Source organism: Phalacrocorax carbo, chromosome 19, assembly GCF_963921805.1.
Source record: "Phalacrocorax carbo chromosome 19, bPhaCar2.1, whole genome shotgun sequence".
NCBI classification, from domain to species: Eukaryota; Metazoa; Chordata; class Aves; order Suliformes; family Phalacrocoracidae; genus Phalacrocorax; species Phalacrocorax carbo.
In genome coordinates, this window is record NC_087531.1 from 8,840,695 (window position 1) to 8,860,724 (window position 20,030).

Consider the following 20,030-nt stretch of genomic DNA (forward strand, 5'->3'; position numbering starts at 1 on the left):
ACTTGGCCAAGGCCCTCAGAGACACGGTGTGAATTTGGGGTGTCCTGTGCAGGGACAGGAGTTGGACTCGATGGTCCCTGAGGGCCCCTTCCAGCTCAGGATTGTCTATGATTCTATGATTCTAGGTGAGATAGTTCACCTCCAGCACGTGAAGTGACGCTCATCTGCATGTGTGGCTTTGGGAAGGAGTGCTGGAACTGTGGGCACTGAGAAGTAAAGCATGTCACTTTAATAATGTGGGTAACTGTGATATTTACTGAACTGCTGAGGTAAGGGCATCTTTGCTCCAAAATTAGTCACTGAGTTACAAACACTCTCCTCACTCTGAGTCCCAGACAGGAGTGCAAAAAGCTGTGCTTGCTCTCAGGTGCCAGCAGCTGCTGGGGTCTAACTCTTCCATGCTCTAGGGAAGCCTATTCCACCTTCTAAAGCCCTTCAGAGAGCTTTGGTAGAGCTGAGGGGCTTTTTGGTGCTCGGGATCTCTACTGTGCTTGGAGTATTGCCAAGGCAGGTTGCAGAGGGGCAGCCAGTTCAGGTCCCTGAATAGTGCTGTTTTCTGGCAGAGGCAGCAAATGCAGCATCACTGGCTTCTTGTTTCCACTGCCCAGTCCAGGAGTGCAGGGTGTGTTTTGACCAGGAATACTTGGCATCATCCACCCTCATCAATGAGAGGTGCCTGCATTAACCCAGGTGCTATGTTCCTGCTATGCCCCCGACTGGCCCCAGAGTAAAAGTTTAGGGGTAGGGTGATGGTCATAGTCCCAGCTCGTCAGTGAGGAAAGGAATCTGTTACTCCTCTTGTGTCACTGCAGGAATCTGTCATTAGTGACCATATCCTTTTCCTGGACAGCTCTGCTATGCTGATGTTTTCCCATAGCTTCTCCAGTGTGATGTCTCTTATAATCTTCCTATAATCTTCCTGGAAGTAAGGTGTGCTGGTGTAAGCGGTGGCAGGAGCACTGTCAAGGGACACTTGTGACGAGTTGTCTGGCTCCTCTGCACCTGCCCTCACCTGTGGCCACAACGAACATCAATTTGAGAAATGAGGGCAGGCTTGCTGCCATCCCAGGACCTTGGGATCTTCCCACACACACTGACCTCAGCATCTCCAGTGCCCTAGCCCTTCCTGCTCTCTGGTGTGAGCACATGTGCCCAGCCCATCCACTTTGGCTGAGCAGAAAGTCACTGTGTCCATGCCTAATGCCTCCCAGGAGCCAAACTGCACAGGGCCATTAACCAGGGAGGAGTGTGTTTGGGTTAATGCTGGGAAGGCAGAAACACACGGGAAGGCTGTGCTTGCTTGGAGCTGCCCAGGAGGGGTCCTGAGAGGGGTCCGGGCTGCTGTAGTTGGTGGTTAACATAGGTAGAGTGCCCTGGTTAACAAAGGTATAGCGCCCTACTCAGCCTGGCTGGGGACCAAATACTTATCCTGAGCTGGAGCCAGAGCTGAACATGCAAGGTCCCTCTTGAGATCCTTAGCCAGATGCGTTTATCTGTGTGCCTCTTGCTCTGCTTACTTCAGATTATTCTCTGACATCTCTAGTCTAGGAAGGTGACATTTAGAATAAAAATTGGAAGTCACATAATCAGTTGTTTCCCAAGAAAGCATTCTAACTGCCTAATGACAAAGTTGTGGTGGCCAAAGTCATGGAGGCTGATAACCCCTACTAGCGACATCCCTGGGGACAGACACTGATTATGAGACATATCAGCACCACACCCCAAAGCTTTTATTTCCCCCTTAATATACACTACAGTTTTGAATGTCCACAGTCTATATTTCTAATTTTCCCAGTGTTTTTGATGGTATTTTTTCAGTGCGAGGTTTAGAAGCCAAGACCGCCTCAACAGGAAAAAATGTTCCGGACTGCTAGAGAATCTTTAAAAACATAATGGAGGCAAAGAAGACACCAAAGATATTGAGTGTTTGCAGGTGCATCTGCAAATTTGTCTGTTAAATCATTTCCCTGGAAGAACCACCCCCCTGCAATACAGCCTTTGCAGACCTGAACCCGTGCAATATACTATAAATATATATGTATTTTTCAGTAAGAAATTGTAAGTGCTTGCTTCCCCATCTAGTGGTTATTTTCAGAAGGAAGCATGCTCCAGTCAAAAATCAGCTGCTGGTCTCTGGAGGCTGGGGCTGCATGCATGCAGCTTTGGGAGCGAACTCTAGGATCAAACCACAGATGTGATCTTACATGTTATTGCACATTGATCCTATTCAGATGGACAGGCACTTGCAGTTATAACTGTCCACGTCCTCTTCCTCTTCTGCTTGCACAGCTCATTTCAGACAGTCTTTTAAGAATGAAAGAGATCAAATATATCAGAATCATAGAAAGATATAGGTAGGGCAGGACATTTTGTACTTTAACTTGCTGCTTGAAACAAGGCTGGCTTCAAAGTTACATCAGGTTACTCAGTCGAATTTGGTCCAGTCAAATTCGAAACTCTCCAAGGATGGAGATTCACCACCTCACTGGGCCATATGCCAGCGCCGCCCCAGCACCTTGGGAAAGTACTTCAAGAAAACAAAGTCCTAGGAAAAAAATGCTCTCCAGTCCTGTCAGAGAATGGATGTAATTAAATTCCCTCTTTACTTGTACACTGTGCCAGTTGCAGTGGAAATGCTGTTTGCATTTCAGCTCTTACGTTGTGCTGAAGACAGGCCCAAGCTGCCAGGCTTCATTGATCCCCACCATGGCATTTCTAGGACTGTGCCCACAGGTCCTGTGGTCTGGCACATCCCTTCAGCCCCTCATGTCAAGCAACACCTGGCCCTCTGCTCTCAGGGCCTCGGGAGCCTCCTTCTTGTTATCCTAGATCACCATCTAGTGGGTGCTGGTGGTCGCACCACAGCTGCAGGACAGGGCTGTGTGGTGGGCCACGGAGACCAGGTTGTTCTTCTGAGCTGACCAATAAGCAATGCCTGAATGAGCAGGGCTGCGTGCCAGCAGGAGGTCATTTAAATTCTAGAGTTTCACTCAGCTGGGCTGTTTGTTACCTGCAAAGCAACTAACACAAAGACATTCCCCTTCATGTCAGTGGTGTGTTGCCCCAAGCTGTTACAGAGTCTGCAGTTGAACTCACATACAGTTCCTGGAAATGCTGCGTAAGCCCTATAATATCCCCTCATTTTTATAAGCCACGTTCAGTTCTGCAGTGTGTTGAGCATGTGAGTGGCTTCACTCCTGAAGCAATGTACTGGTAGGACCTATTGACCCTTTCACCGTAGCAAGTATTTTACCTTATAGATTTTCCCACTGAAAGCATTTTGAATCTTTGCAGATGAGGATATTAGATGGCCTGAAAGCCTTCTGAAACTATACCAGATGCCAGAGAAAAGACAAGGTGTAGGTGGTTGGTTCCTCACATGGACTTCCGCAAAGCTGTCAGGAGACGACCTCTTTCCCTACCGCTGGAGACAGATCGATGGCTTTCCTTCACCAGGAAAAAACCTACAGCTCAGTCTTCCCTAAGTGGGAAATAAATGTCTCATAAGAAATCACCTGCTGAGTTAGAGCCTCTGAAAACATTAATGGTGGTACCCAACTATCACCATCATGTTGTTAAAGACTCTCACAACAGTTTATGCGCAACTTAGTTTCCAGTGATGAACCACTGCCTTCACAATTGCATATGCCTTGAAATCCAGCCAACAAATGTGTTTTCTTTATTGTTGTCATTTCCAGCAAGCAAATATTTGTAAATCTGTGGCTTAGCAGCTGTTCAATCACCCAATGCCATTAACATAGCAGTTTCTGGCTGAGGGTCACGATGCCACAGGAGGTCTCAGCAGTCACAAGAAGGATCAGGATTCTATGAAAACACTACTCTGAAGTGGGTCTAGAAGACCCACATAAATAATCTGGCAGGTGGGGAAGCCTGTGACATTGGTCAGTTGAACTTGGCATAAACCCATGCCATGCTGCTGTTGAAAAAGGAAACCCTCTCCTTCTTGAGGTTGCTTGTCCCTGACAGCTTTCTTGTACTATAAGGAATGAGTCCTCTGAGAAATAACCCCATCATTGCACAGAAACAAGTTAAAAAAAAAAGGTTTTCAACTGGATCAATTCCAGCAGAACCCGACTTACACAGAGTACTGGATGGTCACTGTATCACTGAAAATCATAGAAGTGCTAGTAGAAGGGCCCTCTGGAGGCCCTGGAACAACTCTGCTTGAGCCAGGTCCACCACCAACAGCAGACCACGTGATATATCTACTGAGCAGAAAAGGTGGTGTATCTACTGACCAACATGGGGTGAACACCTAGTGACTACCTTCTTGTCTGGGGCACTGCTAGAGTGATAGTTAGAAATGAGATCATGATTACCGGTGGTGCTGTCTTCACTTTACAGCCTCTTTTTCTTTCCCTGTTAATGAATGCTTACAGCTATGGATCAAAATGCCAGGTGATGTTTTTGCGATCATGCTGTGGAACACAACACTGTGTAAATCCTTCAGGATCTGAGCTCATCCAAATTACAAAGTCTCAGAAGTAGAAAGCTTTCAAACAGGGTGGGTTGGGTTCTTTTTTTTTTTTTTTGTTGAGAGAGAGCTCAGCCATGGAAAAATATTTAATTTGTCAAAGTCATAGTGACTTTTAGGCCATGTCCCTTTAGAAATGCTGACCTAACAATAGTACTAATCAGAAAGTATGGCATTTATAGTATCTTAATGGCATGCACCCAAAATAGATTCTAGTTATATCAGCAAGTTGACAAGCTCACAGGGTACAGATAACTCTTGTAATTAATTTCTAAAAGTCACAGGAACTGTAAAGTTGGTGTGGGTGGAGTTTACTTTTTATTGAAATAATAACGTGCCAGAATCACATTTACTCTGGCATTATTATAGACTGACTTGAAGGTAAATTAAATCAGAATCTGGCCTCTAAACTCTGTTAGGATAAAACTGTCAATTTTCCTCTCGAATGTTAAAGATGCTGGAGAACTATGGGCTCTAATTAGAACATGAATAGAGAACACACTGTGACCTGCCGGCTCTTAAGGTCTAGTGAGTGTAACTTTCTGAGGTATGCTCTTGCTAAATCACTTCCCTTAACTAGGTCACACCACCCACTATGCTAGTACCTCGCATTCGTTAGCGTAGCGCAGTACAGTGGTTCCTATAATTAAAGTTGCCCGACATTTCCATGATAAAAGCATGTTCACAGTTTCCTATAGGTTTAACAGGCTTTAATGCTCTGAAGTGAAATTTTCAGTAATGGATGTCTGTATCAGAATAAAGGATTAAATTGAAAATGTAATTATTGTTTTTTAGATACTCACATAATGGGTAATTACTCTCATACCTTTTCAATATTAGTGTTTGACTCAGTTTGTAGGACATGTCTGTTTTGGGGCAGGAACGTAATTCCATAAAAACTGAAGCTAAGTCAGCCACATTGTATATCCCTGAAAGCTGTGGTTCTCATGTGATTAAAGACATGCTAATGTTTCAGCTAAATTCTTTGCACCAAATGTGATCCAGTTCTCCAGGGAAGAGGCACGGGCGAGGTCCAGACCCACACATAGACCAGGCTGCCATTTGGACATCACACAGCACTGCCAGCACTACTGCCTAGCCCTGTAAGCTGCCAGTGGACATGCACAAATCAAAAAAATCTTACAAAGCTGTTCAAAGTCTAAGGCCGTGATCAGAGGAGGTGATAAAATTAGCTTTAAGTCAGCTGGGGTCAAATAAAAAATGCTGCAGCCTAATGACCAGAGCTTCAGTAAAATTGCCTGGGGCTAATTCTGGTTTAGCAGTGCTGTTCTCCGTCGGCTCATGGTGACAACAGGTATTCGAAGACCTGACCTAAAGACCTGTCTGCCAGCCCCTTCCTCCTTGCTTTCTGCTCTGCCCAGTCGCAGATTCCAGTACCCGCACTGTTGGTACATGGTCTCAGACCACTCACCCTCTTATTCTCTTAGGTGCTTGCTGGGTATTTTCTTGGCTGTTGTTAGTTGTCAAAACTTGCATCTAGTCTCTGAAAAGTTGTATTTAGCCTCTGAGTGCACCTGCGGCATTACTCATCATGATGAAATTCCTGGTTTGCCCTCCTCAGGGAGCAGATGTGATGGTGCTCACTACAGTTGGCTACCTAACCTCCTTTTTTAGCCTCTTCGCAGGCATTATGCATCAGGCTTTGCATTCAGATTCTTTGTATTCAGACTCTGCACAAAACACAGAATAATTAATGAATATTAATTATTATTCATTTCCTTGAATGATTTTCTCTGCCGTGTCCCTTTTATTTTAAGTCTTGGATCCTCTCCAGTGTTTAGATGCTTAATCCCCATGGAAGTCAATGACTTTAGCAGCCTTGAGGATCTGGGACTTCTTCTAGCTAAACAATAATTTTCCACATCTCTTTCCCATTCTTAGCTCCAGAACAGAGAGGTTTTACTCAGGCCTAATCCAACCATTTCTGAAGACTTGCTATGTGGCCTCCAGGTATCTGTGGATACCACGGCCAGAGGCGCCCAGAGATGACTTGCTCAGGGCCACGTAGCATGTAAAATAGTGGCAAGTTTATTTAAGCCAGGGAAGGATGGCAGGACCCATCTTGGGTGAAAAGCGACACCCTTAATAGTATTTTTCTTCTGCCTTGGTAGCCCACTGAGTGAGAGGTTAAAGAGAGTCTTCTGTTGCTTAAAGTGTCTCCATGAATGCGGACATGGCCTTCCCTGATCTCCACAACCTTTTAAGGATGATGGACTGTGTCTGTTCAGTGACATCAGCCAGCTTCCAGCCACCTCCGAGACAGCCCGCTGGGTCCCATGGGCTTGTGTGGGCTGAGAGTTCTCAAGAGATTCTTGACTTGATCCTGCCTCTGTCTGGACTCTGTATCTAAGCACAGAGGCCTGGGAGACCGTCTTAGTGGAGAATTAGACAAAGACAGCATTTTATGTCCCTTGCCAGTTTCAACTCTAGTTGAGTTTAGGCTTTCTTAACACCATCCCTGCATGCTGAAGAAGTGTTTCTATATTCCTCTTTTGTATTCTGTCCTTGCTTCTGTCTCCTGTATACATATTCTTTCGTTCATTCACAAGGTCCATGTCCAGCTGAGTTTGTCTCTCAACATATCTACTTATTCTGCTGATTGCTGGGATGGGCTCCTCTGTGCTTGGAGGAAAACGTCGTTAATGAGCTGCCAGCTCTCTTGACCTCCTTTGTCTTTCACAGCTGCCTCCCACGGAATCCCACCTCACCTATTCCTGAATAACCCAAAGTCAGTTCTCTCGAAGTGTCTGTCGTCTGCCATTTGCCTTTCTCACTCCCCTCAGGATCCTTAATGTCACAATTTCATGGTTGCTACAGCCAACACTGCCATTGATCACCACATCCCCAAACAGTCCTTCCTTGGTCATGAGTACCAGATCCTGGAGGGCCTGTCCAGCCACTGTGGTATAAATTTATCCCTAACACCCTTTAGAAACCACCTGGATTTCTTCTGCCCACTATGTTGCTCATTCAACAGGTAATATAGCTTTCATTAGTAATTATACAACTCCAAAGAGTATTATCTGACCTACCGAAAAGTTCTACCAAATGCTGACAACGGACATTAATTTAAAGATAGGTAGCCTGTATTTTTTTCTAAATCAGTGCCATTCATTTATTCTTACTAACTTTTGCCAGTCCTGCTGTTGTACTCCTGACGGAAAACTCCCCTTGCAGCTAAACTAGACGGTTTAGATGCATGGTGCTTGCAAGAGGGATCAGGAGCCTGGCCCTCGGATTCTGCTCTATGCTAGTGTGATACCTTGTGAGGGATGTATTCAAATCATCAGGCGCTATGGGTGCTGTTCATACAAGTGTGCCAACCTTGAAGCAATCACTGAGGGTAGGAAGAAAGTTGTGTATCTCTCAGTGCCTGGCTACCCGCTACCTGCTATAGGCTCCCTTCCAAGTGAGCAGAGACCTAGCCAAGGCAGTCAGGGGACCTTAGGTGTGCTGACCAAAGCCAACAAAATACAGGGTGCCAGCAAGAGAATTATGTACTGTATACACTATACAGCGTAATTCTGTGGCCATGTAAAGCCTTGCTGTGCCTAGATTTTGAGCAGCATGTGCAGTTCTGGAAGTATTAAGAGTTAGAAGTCACAGTGAACGGCAAACACTGCTCTTTGGGTTGGAGCAGCAGCTTTCCATGAACTAAAAGGGCTTGACTTCTTCCATCTGGAGAAAAGGTTAGGGAAAGTATGGCCAAAGCTTATACAGTAATTGGTGGAATGGAGGTTACTGCCCAGTAAACACTGCCAGGCTAACTGCGATGCACTAATGAAAGCAGTGAATGAACTCAAGGATGCATTTAACTTGTGAAGCGAAATTCTGGGTCCTGCAGCCATGGGAGGCCTCAGAGGCAGGCCAGAGGCCAGACCGAGCAGAGAACAGGACGAACCACAGACAGCCGGCCTCAAAGGCCCTAGTCCGACCTGTGTGGGGAACAGGGGGCAGAGAACAATAGGGCGCACAAGGGTCCCCATAACCTGCCCGCCACAGGCGGACCGCGGCCCGGGTCGGGCCCGGCCGCGAGCCGAGCCGAGCCGAGCCTGGGCTCACCCCGGGCCGGGCCGGGCCGGACCTACCTCAACAGCCGCGGACTCACGCCCGCCAGTATAACCCTGCGCCCCGCAGCCCCGCCCGCCCTCACGCATGCGCAGCGCTCCGCCCCGCCCCGGGGCAGCCCAGCGCGCCCCGCCCACCGCCCAGAGAGGCAGCCGCGCATGCGCGGCACCGCCACGGGGCGGGCATAAATCGGCGCGTGCGCCTCCCGGCGGGGCATGCTGTAAGTGGAAGCCGTCCGGCTGCGCGATGCATTGTGGGCGTTATTGAGGAAGTAAAATGGCGGACCTAGCGAACGAAGGTAGGCGGGCGCTGGCGGTGCGCAGTGGTGCCGGCCGCGGGCCCGCCGTCGCCCCGGTCCTGCGCCGCCGCCGTCCCGGCCCGAGACCGGCTTTGCGATCCGCTCTCGGCGGCGCGCCCGGGCGAGGGCCCATCCTCGGGAGCGACGCCTCTCTCTGCCCCGGTCCCTCCGGAGCGAGCGGCCGGACAAAGGGAGCGCCCGGCCGGGCCACCGCGCTCCCACCGGCCTTGCTCTGCCCCGCCGGTCCGGCCGCGGGCGGGCGACCGCGCCGCCTTGGGGGTCGGGACGGGCGGCGCGGGGCGGCGGTCAGGGCTATGCTGGCAGGTGCCTCCCGCCGGGTGGCGGCTCCCGGGGACGGCGGCCGTCGGCGGGTTGGTGCCGTCGCCCCCCCAACGCGGCGAAAGCGGACCCGGGCGCCGCGGAACGGGCCCCGCCGCCGGAGCCTGGCGGCGAGCGCTCCGCTCCCCTCCCGGGGGAGCTCTGGGCCGCTTCGATACTCTTCTCTGGGTTCTTTTTGGGGTCGTCGTCCGCAACTTTAGGAGTGTCGTAAATCTCCCCTTAATTCCACTCGTGTTAATCCTTGCTCTAGCTAAGGAAATAATAGCGGGGATTATGTAAAACTAGGTGAGGTACAAAATATATATATATGTATATTTTAAGCCAAAAACCTCTGAACTGAAGAAATAACGGCTCCATTCCTCTCTGAAGAGGGTTAGGAAAACCCGGACTGCACTACTGTAGGATTTGGGTGTTCTGCTCCAGGGTGTGTATAACGTTGCCTAAGTGACAGTGGGCATCAACAGTTTGCCGTTGAGAATGGCCAGCTTCCTTCAAAGTCTCTGCAAAGCCAAGTTTGCCCAGGTTGTCTGTGTTGTTTCTCATTATTCTTCTCAGCTAATGCAAGGGGGGGAAATGCCTGGAAGGAGGCAAATGAAATTACATGAGGCTCCTTCTTTCAAGATTATTTTTTACGCTTTAACTCTGTACCAGTGGCAATTGCTGTTCTGATATTAACATTAAAAAAACGGGAAGCAAATACCGACTGTAGGTGTAGCTTTTCAAGATGAAGTCTACAAGCAGCTAACAACATAATTAGAGTTAAGTTATTTGACAGAGCCTGTGATGCAGCATGTCTCGGGCTGTTTGCTCCCAAACTCGGGATGAGCTGTCAGTGCACAAGGAGGTATGATAAGTGGTCTCAACAATAGTAGTAAATACTCAAATGTGTAATGACTATTTGTGAGAAACTTAATGATAGTATTTACTGTTGCATATACTGTCACTGTAATGACCTTATAATAAATTTTGATGGGTTATTGTGTTCTTTTAGAACCAGAAGTTTGGGAATGGCTGTCTTAAGTCATGCAAGCCCCTCACTTTACCTCCCCATTCTAGTGGGAAACATTAAACTCAACAGTGAATAGCAAGTTACCAATGTTTATCACATCTTTTAATGCTGATTTGTCATGTGTTTCTACCTCTAAATTTCTGCAGAATTGTGTAGCCTGTCAGTGGGAGTCGGGGGGAAGGGTAGTGTTATCCTTGCATTTTCATTTGATCTTCCTTTTTCTCTTTTTTTCTCTTCAGACCCTTTCCTGACTCCAGTGACTTCCGTCACCTGCTAATCTCTTTAGTTTGTGCTCGCTTCCCCTTCCAGATTTGTCATCTTCATCCTTTGCTGTTCTGTTTCTTCTTGGAGTGAGAATGTAATATAATCTTTTGTAAGATTAAGCAAGATCAGCTTGTTTCTGAAATATTCTCTTCTGCTCATTCTAATATCATTGGCAGTGTTGTCTGGTGTTAAGTTTTCCTTCCATTTTTGAGGTGTCTGTTCTTTGTATACCAGTGCAAATACACATGCTTTCAAGAATTGGCATCCTTCTGCTGAAAGTCAGTGGTTTCCATAGTCTTTCTACTTGCCTCGTTTGCTGCCTTTAACATGGCAGTGATGTTCTCGGGTGACTTTGATTGGTTTTTTCCTCATTCTTAAACACATCGATCTGTTTTATTTTTCCAGTACTGTGAGTGAGTATTTTATTTCCTTGCGCCCCAGTATTTTCATTCAAATATATGAAATTACTATTTTGGTACTGATAATTTTTTGATCTGCTGCTTCATATAGATCTTGTTTGAAGTATTTGGTAGCTAAATATTCATGTTCACAAACCAAGTGTGATTAAAACAAAGCTCTTAATATTCCTTAATCTTGATTGACCTGCACAACAGTGCTGTCTCAGTCATACTTCACTGTGAGGCATAAAGCTAATTATTTGACGCACAGTAGACAAAAGTACCAAGAAAGAGGTTTCAATCATTCTCACAGATTGTTTTTGTTAGCGTGTTTGAACAGTAGCTTTCCTTGTTTGTTCATGCAAGTGAAACTCCCTTAGACTCTTCCCGGCTTGATTACTGCCACAAACCTTCTGGCCTTGAAAAGTGCTGTTTTGTTCTGCCCGTGTCCTTTCATCTTACTAATGCAAAGCTCTTTTAACCTGTCGCTTTTACCGTGGCACCCCTTTTTCAGTTAATTCACTGGTTTTTGCTTTTCCAACAGTATATTAGTTATCTTTACCTTCTAGATTCTGATGTCTCTCTTAGTCTATTGTTTGTCTGAAATCACCACTGAGATGCCAATACTGCCTTTAAGTAACCGTTCTACCAATGTCCTTTAAGCCTTCAAACTGTTGGATGGATAGTTTTTCTGTGATGCTAAAAACGTTCCCTCTGATATTCTCATAACTACTTCATTTTCTTAATTCTAATTGTTCCTTGAATTGTTTCCACTCACTCGCCTTTCCTTTTTCTCTATTGAGTTGGTGAAACTGTACACCTCCCTTTTTGTAGTGGTTTGATGACAAGCTGTATCTTGCAGAAGAAGGTTGTTGGGTTAAGGGGGTCCTCTACTGTAGAGAAGGGTGGTGAAGGGTGAGGTGGTCCAAGTGCCACTTTCCAAAGAAATTTGTCCTGTGAAGTTTCCTAGGAACAGGCCCTGGTCTTGGCATCCCTCATCGTGAGAGGAGATGAGCTGGTAAGTGTGGAGCTAATGAAGAGGAGGAGAGACCAAGTTCTCCCCGGCCGTGTGAATTTTGATCAACATTGTCACAGAGATTTAGTGACATTGTGATAAAGGCTTGGGTGGCTGGCATTGTGAGAAGTTTGATCATTGAAAACCAGGATTTTGGAATGGTAGGCATGATTGTTGTTGCTGTTGTATAGAGTAGTTACCGAATGGTATTAGAAATCTTCTTGGAAGGCTTTGGTATGATGTTCTCTGGTAGTCTAGCTGGATCATGTCTTAAAACTGACACTCCACACGTGGTGGTGAAGTATCACAGAGGACTAGACAGCTTCCCGTTAGACATACATTTGCATAAACCTGAATGCTTTTCGCATCAACTTGCTGTTAATACACAACGAGTAATTTGTTTGCATACAGCTTGCTGCTGAAGCTGCTCTTTAGATGACAGGATCTCCTTGTGTTAAGAATTAATTACTTTACCTCCTTTCAGTCACTGAAAATGTACAAGTTTTAATCAGGGCTAAAACTTGATGGCTTTCTTCACAGTTCCCTTTCAGGAGAGGCCAGTACCACCTGTGTTGGAAAAGTATCTCCTTAGACACCAAACACAATTTGTTTGGCTTTATGAAATAGCGAAGTTCATGATCATAACAAGTTCACTGTATGTAACTGCCTTAAATGTACAGAAGATGAGAGAATCGAAGCAGTTCCTTTTACAGTAAAAGTACCCTTCCTTTGCCAGGCTTGTGTGATGCTGACATGGCTTTTGTGCTCTTTCTGGGGTTTGGTTTGGGCTTTTTTGCCCTGTCTGTATAACTCACCTCATGCCAGCTTTCAGAGGGAGGAAGGTCTGTTGTTACTTTGAGGGAAAAAGCTGGCGTGCACCACTGTCCCTGGTGTTTGCAGACCCTATAAACAAGAGCTTTTTCCCATGGTGATAAGCTAGTGGATGCAAAGTTAGATTGAGTGATTTGTTTTGGGGTGTGTTTTCTGAGATATCCTAATAATTTGCACCCAGACACCATAAAGTACTATTTCATTTACGAGATAGAACTGTCTAAATACTTCAATAATTTTTAATAACACTTTTTGGAGTTTTTTATATTTTATCTACGTTGCAAGGTAGTTGGGCTGCTTCATGGTTTGCTTCCTGTCATGTGAAAACAAACTACATTTTTTCCCACTTCTGACTTGTACCATTTGCTTTATGTGATGTACCTGAGCTGAAAGAGCAAAATTCCCTAATGCAGAGAGTGAGTAACTTCTATTCATGCCACGAGGGCTTGGGAAATGACATAACATGTGCTCTGCTAACATGAAAGGGCTGTGCTTTAAATATGGTGTATGGAATTTTTATTTCACCTTAAATGTGTAAGAGGCATTCTACCTTCCTGTGCCAGCTGTGGAGGTACTATCTGGAAGTAGCCTGCTTACTCATGCTATAGGAGACAAAAATAATTGGTTTGAAGGTGAATGAGAACATCAGAGATTTTACTTCATAAAAAGCAACTTGTCCAAGTTTTGAAAATGAGGCAGAAGTACCTGTTTTCCGATGTCGGTTGTATTCACCGTGGCATCACGTGTGAAGTCTGGCTATAAGTGATCCAGTCATGTTTCTTGTGCCTTCTGACATGAAGTATGATTGGACTTTGCTTGTGGGATCTTTTTTGGAGATCAGCTGTTGGTGTGGTAGCTTGCTCATTGCTTTCAGTCTGTGTAGCTATTGGAAGAGAAGAATCATATTTTGTTATCAGCACCTTTAGAATTTTATGATGCCACAAATTGTCCATACCTCATGTAATATGCTTATTTTAGCATGATTATTCTGCTCTTTTTAACTTAAAATAGTATTAAGGTGAAAAAAAAACATTTTTGTGGCCTGAGCTGCTCAAATAAGCATAATTAAACTTAACTTTGAACTTAAGTTTTTCTTGACCCTCAGATAAGCCTTTCGCAGGGAATAAATTACCACTCAATTTTTGGTGAGTTAACCTAATTGCTCTTCTCCTTTTTAATACTCTTTCATTGTTCACAGGTATGATCTCCTCTTTCCTCTCAGGTGCTGTGTTATAATGAGTTAGAGCAGTTGTTGTCAACTTGTATGCTTTTAGTGGTGAAGATTGCTTCTTCAGATCCAAGCAAGGACTTGCTTGCCGGGAAGTTTCTCTGTTTTTTTTTATTCTGCCTCTCATGTAGGTTTCCATGTAGTCAGGCACTATTGCACTTTTAAATTTACTCCAAATTACATTAAAAAGGAAATGTTTGCAACAGCTTTAAAAATAAACTTACCTTGTAATAACCTGGCTACAGTGGGTCCAATGAGGACTTGAGAGTTGATTTCATGACATGGGGCCTGGGTTCCTTCTAAAATCTAAAGATGAATCTGAGTCACCAAAATGGTGATCTGGGTTGCATGACCTGTGAGGAGAGGCTGAAGGGACTGGGCCTGTCCAGCCTAGAGAAGAGAAGGCTTCAGAGAAGTATATTTGGAGCTTTCTAGGGTCTATGAGGCGGTTATTAAAAAGATGGAGCTAGGCTCATCCCAGCGGTGTATATTGGAAGGACAAAAGATAAAAGGTTAGAGGTGGAATGAGATGCTCAGACTGGATAGAGGGAAAAGGTTGGGTTTTTTTTCTCACCATAAGAACAGTCAAGGAGTAGGAGAGGTTACCCCGGGAGGCTGCTCAGCCTCCATCCTTGGAAGTTAAGACTAGATTGGATAACCTGATTAACCTGGTCTGACTTCATAGCTGACCTTACTTGGAGGAGGAGGTTGGACTAGTGACATCCTGTGGTCCCTTCCAACCGGAGTTATCCAGTACTCTTATGGTAGAGACACAGTGGTCTTAGTGGCAAAGGAGAAGAATGCTTTCTTGTCCTTTGTCACTGCTTTGCCATTGGATTTACTCTGTGAGCCTGGTAACTACACAGGGTTTCCCCTTGTCCCCATTTTGTGCCTATTTACCGTGTCTTTTCACTTATGTGGCCTTCAAATGTGGATTCAAAAGGGACGTGGTTTTTGCATCTATATACTCAAAATATCCATTGGATTTTTCAGTAATGTGTCATTTCATGCTGCAGTGAAGGTTTAAAACTTTGTGTTGCAAAAATAACTATTGTGGCTGCTAGAGATGCCACCAACTGCTACGGTTGCATTGGTGTGAAAGGGTGGAGAGGTGAAATAAGGCTTATGTTTTGAGTAGTTGCAGGAAACATGATTGACATGGCAGAGTTTGGTACAGCTACCACATGGTCATGTATCTGAGTTAAAAGTCTCATGTTAAGTAGACTTGAAGACGATACCTCTCCCTGAGCCATTAAGCTATTATTTTCTGTTTCTGTGTTTTGGTTTCCAAGGCTTGTGAAGTGAACTGTGTAGGTTTAACAGTACATACATTTTTCTGACAGCACATAATGCATATATTGGTAGTTAATGACTTGACAGTGAATATGTTAAAGGAATTTAGCCCATGAAAGTCAGCTTTTGAGGTTTTTGTAATTACTCATGCAGGTTGAAATGTCTGAATCTTATGAATAAACTGCAGGAAGGAGTTCTGTGGATTCAATCGTTTTCCAGACTGGTTTGACAGCCTACCACCATTCAGAAGAAATTAAGTGGTTTGTACGAGTTCCAAATCTTCAGATTGGGGACTTACTGTCTCTGTGACACTAATTATTGAAGGTCTGCTTTCCTTGTTACATGCTTGGGCTTTCTCAGAACACCTTTACTGAGTCTGACTTGAGTAGAAAATTGACACTATTTCTGCATCTCCAGCTCCTTGTTTTGCCTTGTTTCTGTCTGCTTGTATGGAGAAAAACCAAGACTAGTCCACAATTAAGGACTGTGTGCTGTGTCTATTAATCTCTTCAGTGAAGAAGATGATCTCACATTCTTTTATGTTTATTGTACCTGAAGTTGGAAGGTTGGGGTTTTCTTTCCTTCCTTTATCCTGCTTTATTTTCCTTTTAACTTGATGACAGTTCTGTGGACCCAACAGATCCATTTTACTGTAGGTCATCCTTCAGACACCTTTGTGGAACGGAAGCATGCTTGCTAAGTGAGCATGACTGCCCGCCTCTGACGTTGGCTAGTACAAAGGACAGTGTAACTCATTTTGGAGGAGTGCTTAATAAGCTGCCATGCTCACCCTGTGGGGAAAACCCCTAACAACTAATGTATGCATTGCTGTTCTGCAAAAATAAAATGTGTCGTGGTGGTTCTTCAGTTGATCAGAAAACGTGGTTTGTGTAAATTCTTTTGTAGGAAAAACATTAAATACTAGAGAGCTCTTTATCTAGTATGTAAATGCATTCAGAAAACATAACTAGGAGTCAACTGAAAGCTGAAGCCAGACATTTGGCCAAACATTTGAATGGGAGATTTGGCACTGGAGTTTTTTACCAAGTGAGGTAATGGATGATCAAGGACAAAAATACTTTGCTTTTAACGTCTTCAGTAATTGATGCCTTTGATGAAAATGTTCCCCTAGAACAATAAGGCTCAGACAAATATGCAGTATTTAATGAAGGGGGTCAGATTAGACAATGTAGTGATCCCTTCCTGCCTTGGGCTAGAATCAGGGAAACAGTTCCAGCATTATGGTCTTGTTGCAGACTTTAGAAAGGACATGATGAACAAGTGTTCCCCTGTAAAGAACGTACCTGACTGAGCACTGGTATGGTTGGTAGCCATGAGTGCCTGCTGTCTTGCCATCGTTCCTGCCGGATGCAATCACATCACTTGGTCTGTCGGCCAGCAAGAATAATAGTGAGATTCCTAGATCTTGAGTACTGGAGGACTGTGTCACTTCAGTGGGTAGAAACTCTCATATGTTGCACTGGAGTGTTATCTTTTCCACCGTGACTAACAGGACTGGTAATAATTTGTTTTAATAGCTATTTTTCCCGGTCTAATTTGTCACATATTTTATTTTTTTCACTCCATTTTCTTCTTTGGTTCTTCCATCCAGTAATTTTTTTGAGCTTTCTGCTGTTCCTGGCATCCCTGTTCTTTTTTGAGTACTTAATTTGCCATCACCAGACCTCTTTTGTCCTGTTTCTTTGCATCAACTTCTTCAGTTCCCCATTCTAGTCTTGTGCCAGCCATCCCATGTTTCCTTTGCACTTTACATTGTTGCTCGATCTGCTTTTTTGATTGTTTGCTTTCATCCCTCCTTCTACTTCGATCTGTTATTAAGCACTAAATAGACAAGTAGGTTTTTTCTGTTCTTTGGTGTCTGTGGAATTTGATTCAGGAGTCTTTTGTGTGTTGTCCATTACACAATTGAGTCCTGCTTTTGGGCAGGTCTCCGAAAGGGTAAGAACATAAAATTTTGCAGTCTTGGATAAAAGTAGTTTGGTAGAATTCATGCTACTTGTTGCTGTAATTACAGCATTAATGAATACTAAAGTATACCGAATGTGGTATAAAGAAACATCACTTTGAAGTAAACGGTTAAAATCTTGGACCTTATATGAGTGGAGACTCCCAGGGGCAGGTTATATTGAGGCCAAGGGAATCAAAAGGGATCCCAGGCTCATTTCAACAAACTCTGGGTTTTGCGACCAGTATAACAGTTCAGTGTTTGTTGATGATCTTTGTTAGTTAGTAGATTATTTTTCATTCCTGAAATAGGTTGTTTGCATTGCTCTCAAGCTTTTTTAAGATTCAGCAGTATTTTGTGGATAGAGGAACTCAGAAAATAAAGGAGAAAGGGCAAGTAAAATGCTGTAGCAAGGAGCTTTATTTCATTATTAATTTTACCTTTTGTAGAACAAGTTACGCCAGTCTTGCAAAATCAGTCTTGCAGTGTTTTTTTGCTGGGTTATCCCTCTGAGTTAGAGCCACAGAAGCGTGGAAGGAGGCTTTTCTACCCTCACAGATAAATGCACAGAGTTTGTGGAATAGTTTGCATAATTTTTATGCATTTGTCAAGTAAAGTTTCACTTTCAGCTAAACTGATGTAATAGCAATCCCAAATGGGCAATCTCACCCCCTTTTCCTTGTGTTCACCCAAGTGCTTTACCGATGCTGTAGCTGATTTATGGAGGATTTTATGATGCTCTTTTTTTTTTAAGGTGCAAGGTACTTCTTGATGGCTTTATACTTTTTTTATGGTAGCCTTTCAAGTTCTAAAAGTTTTAAAAATTTTAATTTTCTTAAATGTCTAGTCTTGTAAGATGTCTCACTCTGAAGATAGACTGAAACATTGTGCTCATTGAGCCCTACAAACATTTAGGAGGGTTGCTGACTGCATAGTGTAAATAGTGTACGTGCAGTTTCTTTTCAAATATAACTCATGCACAGGTGTACCAGTTTGTTAAACTCTCAGGAAAGCCAACCTCTGCTTTACTTCCGACACCCCCTCCCCAAGCCCCCCACTTTTTCTTGGTCATGAAAGACATTGAGGTAGCTTTGAGGTCACTAAGAACAATGGAAAACACACACTCATTCTAGAAATTCATGCTGTTCTTGAAGACTAAATGTTGATGTGCTAATTTAGAAAATATTGTCCTGCTAATATTTGAATTGGAACTTCAAGTAGAAAGCAGATGTGCTCTTAAATTATGCAGAAAAGACTGGTCCCTCTGCAATATAATGCAAGGAATATTTGGTTCAAATTGTAAACCTGCAGATGTTGAAGATTTAGGCCTTTCTAAGGGTTTCAGTGATAACAAACTACAGGTATAATCAAGTATCAGGTGACCTTTAAGAAAGGAGTATGGGGATGTGTACAGCAAAACTCCCTTTGCATGTGTTCAAAAAGTAAAGTACTGCAGCTGAGGGCCTTTCCTCGTGATGTGCCTAAGTACGGTAAAAGTACTGGTTTGAAAGAGAGCTCTGGAGGGAAAAGACAAATAGCTTTCAGACATTGTTTGTATTGTTCTTAAAACACTCCATTTCCTTCTGGAGATCAAGTCCTTATAATAATGTGTTACCAGGAACTGTGGAAACAATTTGTGTAACTGGGATTTAACTGGTTTAGGGATTCATTGTCAGCAGAAGCATCATAGAACTGAACACTTTCATATTAGTCAAGAATAAACGTGGTTGGAAAAAAACCAAATTATTTCTCTTTTTACAGAAAAACCTGCCATTGCTCCACCTGTTTTTGTATTTCAGAAGGATAAAGCACAGAAGGTAAGAAGATGTCAATATGGTTTTTTTGTTTGTTTTGTTCTGTAGCCCTGACTCATTGCACGGTGAGCAGCTGTTTGTCTATATTGCTTTGAAGTTGAAGATGGATAATAGAGCATTAACATTATTAATGGGCGTAGGGTGAAAAGGTAGTGGAGGGCTAAAAGTGGGAGGGTGTATGATGGTGCCATGAAATGGGTATCTCTTCAGACAGAAGATGGACCAAATCTGGGAGAAAAAGTCTCTTCAAAGCCGTATATTGAAAGGAACAGCTGGCAAAGGAGTGCTGACAGTTGCAGTTGCATGAGAAAACTAGAAAATTTCTTTTTATGGTAGCAGAGTTAAGACAAAGCAAAGAGAACCATGGTCTAGATTATTGCTTTTCACCTCAGTATATTTAAATGCATCTCATCTTTGGGTAGTAAGCTGTGAAGTGTCTAATTACCATGGAAAATGGTAATCCTGTTCCCTTGCCCATCCCTCTGCCTCTGCCATGTGTTCCTGGCCCCTGCCCTTGGGTTGCGGTAGCAGTTACACACCATTGGGCTGGAGCTGTGCTCTGGTCTGCTAAAAGGTGTTCCGTGGGTGAGCTTGTGTGGAACCAAGAGGCTGATAAAACTCAGCCTGTGGCTTCAGAGGGAGTAGAGCTCGGGAGAGAAATGAGAGCTGAAGGAGCAGGACGTTCCCTTTAGCAGAAATTGCTACGGAATTGAAACAGCTGTAATGGAAAACCATGGCCTTGTGGACAGATGCCGTATAGTTTGCATGCCTTTTCACTCTTTCAGAGACACACAATGTTATGGATGAGTGCTAGGGTGTAGTTTCTCTTACTTTTTCTCCAAACAGTAAGCCTTCCAGTTTCTTATTGTAAAAATATTTATAGTAAAAGAAATTGATAAGAATTTCAATATATGGTGGTATTTAATTCTGCCTGGTCAGTTGTAAAAGCTGTCAGTGTTTCAGGGGGGAAAAAATCAAGGTTACCCTTGTT

General features: G+C 44.0%; 1 protein-coding gene across 4 annotated transcripts in view; it reads left to right on the top strand.

Moving 5' to 3' along the window:
- The first annotated feature begins 8,783 nt into the window (after window positions 1-8,783).
- The window catches only part of LOC104051692 (ran-binding protein 3-like), a 52,930-nt gene continuing 41,683 nt past the window's right edge, over window positions 8,784-20,030 (top strand). For 2 of the 4 annotated variants that reach the window (XM_064469885.1, XM_064469884.1), the window contains exons 1-2: window positions 8,784-8,882; window positions 18,987-19,042. In XM_064469885.1, coding sequence (XP_064325955.1) covers window positions 8,861-8,882; window positions 18,987-19,042 — 78 coding nt within the window. In that variant the 5' untranslated portion in view covers window positions 8,784-8,860. The remainder of the gene's footprint in view (window positions 8,883-18,986; window positions 19,043-20,030) is intronic. The other 2 variants (XM_064469883.1, XM_064469886.1) reach the window with 2 other exon arrangements.